A 6,000-nucleotide genomic window follows, 5' to 3' on the forward strand; every position below is an offset into this window, starting at 1 on the left:
CACAATGTTATCCCCATCGTGCCACTAAGAAACCCAAGAACACAAGGCACACAGTGGCGTCAGACCCTTCCATTGCTGGACTGGCATTCTTTCCCTCTGCTGACTTATAACTGCTGCATGCCTGAGCCTGCCACCTAGACCAACCCCCTGTCCCAACTACATCCTCACAGGCATGTAAGATATTAAAAAAAAAAAACAAGCAGAATGGAATGTTTTCTCGGCATCCTCTTCATTAATGTGATCGGTTAGCCCCCGTGGGTGTAGAAGAGCAAGAAGTGGGAAATGAGAGTTGTTGGCAGCCTTCCCAGGCTTTTGTTAATTTTCTGAATTGAACTTGTTTTAAGTTTTAGTAGAAGGAAAGTAATAAATATTATTTTTAGGTAGGAGAAGCCAAGCTCACCCCTTTATTCTCAGCACTTGGGAGGCAGAAGCAGGAGGTTCTCAAAAATAGAAAAAAGGAAGGAAGGAAGGAAGGAAGGAAGGAAGGAAGGAAGGAAGGAAGGAAGGAAGGAAGGAAAAGAACAGAAACATTCTCTCTGACGTTCTGACCACATGACAAAGGTCATTAAATACCACATGAAAGAGTTGACCCCAGAAATGTGTCTATTGAGAAGGCGTCGTTGCCTGGGTCTGTCCAGTGTAGCTCTGAGCCAGGCAGTTGAATCACAAAGCTTCCTGGAAAAGGTGAGTAGCTCTTTAGCAAGGTTTGAAACTGTGGCTCTGGCAGACGGAAGCTGGGCGAAGTTGCAGTCAAGGATTTGGAATCCACGCCCTGTGCGAGGCATGCACTTAGCTGATGGTCTCAGGTACCAGAGAGGTCATCTTAGTCTCCCACATCCTTCGCAGCTTTACCAGAGCAGGGACAAGGCATGCCAGCTAAGTCATGCCTGGCGTGGAAAGGAACGGGGCTTTGTTCTCCTATGGAAGCACTGGAATGCCTAGGCCTCTGCCCAACCTGGCCAGACAACAGCCAGCTCTACCTCACCTGCACATGTCTCCTCACCCTTAGGACTCCAGACCACACCTCTTCCTCATTGGCTGCATCGGAGTTAGTGGCAAAACCAAGTGGGACGTGCTCGATGGGGTGGTTAGACGGCTGTTCAAAGTAAGTGTCTCGAGAAGCAAGCCACAGCAGTGGGCTCAGGGAGGGAGGAGAGCTTTGCCTCCAGAACCCAACTATATCCCCATCCTCCTCACTCCTCCCCATCCGTACATTGTCCCCTGGTCCTCCAAGGCATGGAAGGATAGTGATATGTTCAGATGGCTGACTGGCCATTCACTGGTGTCTGCCCTTGGCAATAACTGGGCAGCTAGTAAACATTTGTTCACAATGGCATCCCTGAAATTACATCCTGTTCACTATGATTAGAGTCTCAGACCTGAGGCTGAAGCCCCGGCAGTGCAGTTTTGTCCTCTGGACTGCACATGCGTGCCCAGCCCCCCATACCAGCCCTGCAATCTCTGACAGTAACATCCCACCAGTCAAGAATGCTGCTGTGGTCATGTCATTGCATTGGGTATTTGCCATATCCTCTGTCCTGTACACACACACACAGAGAGAGAGAGAGAGAGAGAGAGAGAGAGAGAGAGAGAGCACTGTGTGTATATGTACACATGCACACATATAAGCAACTTAAGGAAAGAAGGGTTTCTTTCTTCCTGGTTTACTGTTTAAGAGAAGGCATGGAGGCAGGAATGCAAGCTCACGCTGCACCCACGGTCAGAAGCAGAGATAACAGATGGTGCTCAGTTTGCTTCATTTTTTTCATTCAAGTCCAAAACCCCAACCCATAGAATAGTCCTATGTACATTTAGGGTAGGTCTTAGCTCATTGATTAACCTCATGCCCAGTGCTTGTCTCCAGGCGACGAGCCATCCCGGTCACCAGCAAAGGGATGCTCTGCATAGGGAACCTTTGAATACTTTGAAGTTGCTTTCTGGCTTTGCTGGGCCAAGGTGGGGGGTGGGAAAAGGCTTCATGTCAGTTCCTTTTTTTTTTTTTTTTAAGATTTATTTATTTATTTCATGTATGTGAGTACACTGTTGCTGTCTTCAGACACACCAGAAGAGGGCATCAGATTCCCATGATAGATGGTTGTGAGCCACCATGTGGTTGCTGGGAATTGAACTCAGGACCTCCGGAAGAGCAGTCAGTGCTCTTAACTGCAGCCCATCAGTTACTTTTTTTATGAACTTCTTTGCACCATTCATAGACTTTAAAATTTCCAGTCAAATGTAAGGAAAGCTGCCTGGCTCACCCAGATTAAATGTTCATGGTCTTGTTAGGGATGGGGGGGGGCGTTCCCCCCCCCCCGACTCCTAAGCAAATACATTTGTATCTCAAGAGACCTGGGATTCGAGGGTGTTATTCCCAGAGTGTGCCATGGCTTAATTTCAGTCCAGGTGCCATCTGAAAATAAAGACAGCACCTGTCAATCACCCAGTGAGAATGGAAGTCCCTGGAAGGTTTTAACCGGCTCTCTGATGGGGTCCGTGTTTTATTTTCTCCAGGAATACATCGTTCATGTGGACCCGGTGAGTCAGCTGGGGCTGAGTTCAGACAGTGTTCTCGGCTACAGCATTGGTGAGATCAAGCGTAGCAACGTCTCAGAGACCCCCGAGCTCCTCCCTTGTGGCTATCTTGTGGGAGAGAACACCACTATCTTGGTGACCGTCAAAGGTAAGTGGGTGCTAGCTGAGGGGTGGTGGTGGCGCATGCCTTTAATCCCAGCACTCAGGAGGCAGAGGTGGGCAGAGCCAGGCATCTCTCAGTTCAAAGGCAGCCTGGTCCACAGAGCAAGTTCTAGGACAGGCAGGGCTACCCAGAGAAACCTTGTCTCAAAAAAAAAAAAAAAAAAAAAATCCAAAAACCCAAGAACAAAAAAAAGTAAGTGGCTACTTGCAAAAGCTGGGACTCCCAGTGGCCAAAGTAGGTCTTGGTTTGTAGGTTTGCTCTGGGCATGTGGGTGGTTTGTTTGTTTGGCACCCCCGCCCCCCTTTTACCTTAATCACTCTGATTTAAGCAAGCTGCACCATCGGGAAACAAATCACTTCAGTTTATTGCTGAAATTAGACATCAAAAGATCCCATTAGCCTTATGACTGAGTTGATGAGAGACTAATAACTCGTTAATAACCCTGCTAAAATGGCACTTTGCCAGAGCAATGAAGGATGCTTGCCAGCCAGCCTTGGGCACGAACCCATTCTACAGATGGAGAAACTGTGAGATCCTGGAGGCTACAACAGGGGTTGCTGCAAGCAACTTTGGTGTCCCTCTTGCCCAGGTGGCTGGCTCCACGAGCCTCTGAAGCCTTGGCTCCTGGAAGTGCTGGGTTTGGGGGTACTGTGCGTCATAGCCTTCTGATCCTTGTCCCTATATCTTTCTGGCCATCTCATGATGCAAAACGCTTTCAGTATGACTTAAAAAAAAAAAAAAAAAAGGCATGGTGGTGCACGTCTTTAATCCCAGCACTTGGGAGGCAGAGACAGGTGGATTTCTGAGTTCGAGGCCAGCCTGGTCTACAAAGTGAGTTCCAGGNCTTGGGAGGCAGAGACAGGTGGATTTCTGAGTTCGAGGCCAGCCTGGTCTACAAAGTGAGTTCCAGGACAGCCAGGGCTACACAGAGAAACCCTGAAGTTTTTTAATAGTTCTGAGACTGTTTAAAAATCTAAAGCTTGAGTTTCATCTGAGATCCAAGGCAAACTGAGCTACTATTTAAAAAAGTCAAAACAAGTTATGTACTTCAAATACGTAAAGGCATTCTCATTGTGGAATGGAGGTGTGGGGTTAAAGCAAAGAATATTTGGATAAAAAAAAGACAGAAACTTAGCAGGTTAAAGACATAATGCTACAGCTGCATATCAAACATCTTAGGCTAGTGATGGAGTCAGCTGTGCTCCGAAGGGCTTGGGTAGCCCTGCCCCTCCAGCTCTTCCACCTTGGCATGCACAGTCTCTCCCTTGGACCAGCTCCACTCCACGCCTGAAGCTTTCCTTGGTGGATGTCTCATAGTCCTGGACTCTCCAACATCTTGGGGTCCCCATGGCAGCTTAAGCTTCCTTGCCGTGGCTTCTCAGGGATTCTCCTTGCAGAGATTCTGACCCTGGCATTTATTGCCTAGCTTCAGTGACTCTCTAGAGCCACAAGATCAAAGTCCATGACCCCCTCAGTCTGACACCTTATGTACCTGCAAAACTAGCACAAAGTGGATGATGTCGCCAAGTTCTTCAGCCAGCCTGTGATGGACCCTTGCCCCTTGAACTGCAGTTAGAGTGGTTTCTTGGTGTCCGACTCCATAGTCACTTCCCCAGGCGGTAGTTTGGGAGCAGGGAAGTCCCTCTACGGTTCCTTTCCTATTGTATTATGGAGCCTAGCACTTCCAGGAGCCAAGGCCCCAAAGGCTCATGGAGCTGGGTGCCTGGGCAAGAGGGATACCTAAGCCTTTCCCCCAACAAACTGCATTTCCCTATCCTCCTGTCCCACCTGTTCTTTTTCACTGTAGACCTGGATAAGAGTGGTGAGCGGGACCCATGCCACAGCTGGAGTACTCTCTTGCCTTGACATCCCCTCCATGTCTTAGTTAAGGTTTTATCGCGGTGAAGAGACACTATGACCACAGCAATGCTTATAAAGGAAAACATTTCACTGAGGCTGGCTTACAGTTCACAGGTTCAGTCCATTGTCATCATGGTGGGAACACGGTAGCATCTAGGCAGGCATGGTACTGGAGAGGTAGCTGAGAGTTCTATATCTAGATCAGCAGGCAGCAGGAAGAGAATGACAGTGAACCTGGCTTGAGCTTCTGAAACCTCAGAGCCTACTCCCAGTGACACGCTTCCTCCAACAAGGCCATACCTCCGAATAGGACCACTCCCTACCGATCTATGGGAGCCATTTTCATTCATACCGCCACAGTCCATCTTTTCTCCTCCCTCCACATAGTTCTGGTCTCTACACAGTCCTGGCTATCCTGGAACTCACCATGTAGACCAAGCTGGCCTGGAACTCACAGAGATGTGCTTGCTTCTGTCTCCTGAGTCCTCAGATTAAAGGCACGTGCCACCATGCCCCACAGTCCTTCACCTTTAAATTCAGTTTTCCAGGACATGGGCAGAAGGCAGCCGGAGTCCTTGTCAGAATGTAGCAAGAATGATCACTTGCCCTGTTCCTGATGGAGTCATGCCTACCCCACCCCCAGACATCATGAGCCTTGCTTTCATTGTTCAGATTTCTCTATGCATTCTGGTTTTCCAAATTCCCACCAGAATGGCTCACTAACCTCTGCTTGTAGTTTCTTGGCCTTTTCTAACCTGAGTTCCCAGCACTTACACACTCCTTCTGCAAACTCATTCAAGATGCCTGAGCTCTGAGTAGTGAGGGTACCACACCAATGGCCCTTCTTCTTAATACCAAGATTCTGAATGAGTAACTTTCCTAGCTGCTGTGGCGAAACACTCGGCAGAGATGGCAGAAGGAAGAGTTTATCCTGACTGTGGTTTGAAGGGATACAGTCCACAGCCCACTGGCAGATAAAAGGGTGGGTGGGGTCTGACAGAAAGAATCCTGCCTTAGGAGAAGCAAGATGAGGCTCTAGGCGTGCAGAAACAAGAACTGTGCAGCAGGAACTCCCAAGGAAGGGAGCCATTTACAACTGGGACTCACAGCACATGGTACCATGGGGCCCCCACACTGTCACCTCCATATTTCCCAGTGAGCACTACAATCAGCAAGGGGTAAAGCTGTGTACATGGAATGAGTGAAAAGATGGCCCAACCCTGGAGGAGACTGGCACTCTAGGGCCTGGCCCGTGGCTGCCATCAGTTTCAGCATTCACAAGGATCAGCCTGGGGCTGGTGAGATGGCTCAGGGGGTAAGAGCACCTGACTGCTCTTCTGAAGGTCCGAAGTTCAAATCCCAGCAACCACATGGTGGCTCACAACCATCCGTAATGAGATCTGACTCCCTCTTCTGGTGTGTCTGAAGACAGCTACAGTGTACTT

General features: G+C 48.9%; 1 protein-coding gene across 5 annotated transcripts in view; it reads left to right on the top strand.

Annotated features, from left to right (window-relative positions):
* Nucleotides 1–6,000, top strand: part of Nav2 (neuron navigator 2) — a 364,237-nt gene that overhangs the window by 343,417 nt on the left and 14,820 nt on the right. For all 5 annotated transcript variants that reach the window (XM_029479481.1, XM_029479482.1, XM_029479483.1 and 2 more), the window contains 2 exons: nucleotides 1,010–1,105; nucleotides 2,512–2,680. In XM_029479481.1, the coding sequence (XP_029335341.1) occupies nucleotides 1,010–1,105; nucleotides 2,512–2,680 (265 nt within the window). The remainder of the gene's footprint in view (nucleotides 1–1,009; nucleotides 1,106–2,511; nucleotides 2,681–6,000) is intronic.

The sequence above is a fragment of the Mus caroli genome, chromosome 7 (genome assembly GCF_900094665.2).
Source record: "Mus caroli chromosome 7, CAROLI_EIJ_v1.1, whole genome shotgun sequence".
Taxonomy (NCBI): Eukaryota; Metazoa; Chordata; class Mammalia; order Rodentia; family Muridae; genus Mus; species Mus caroli.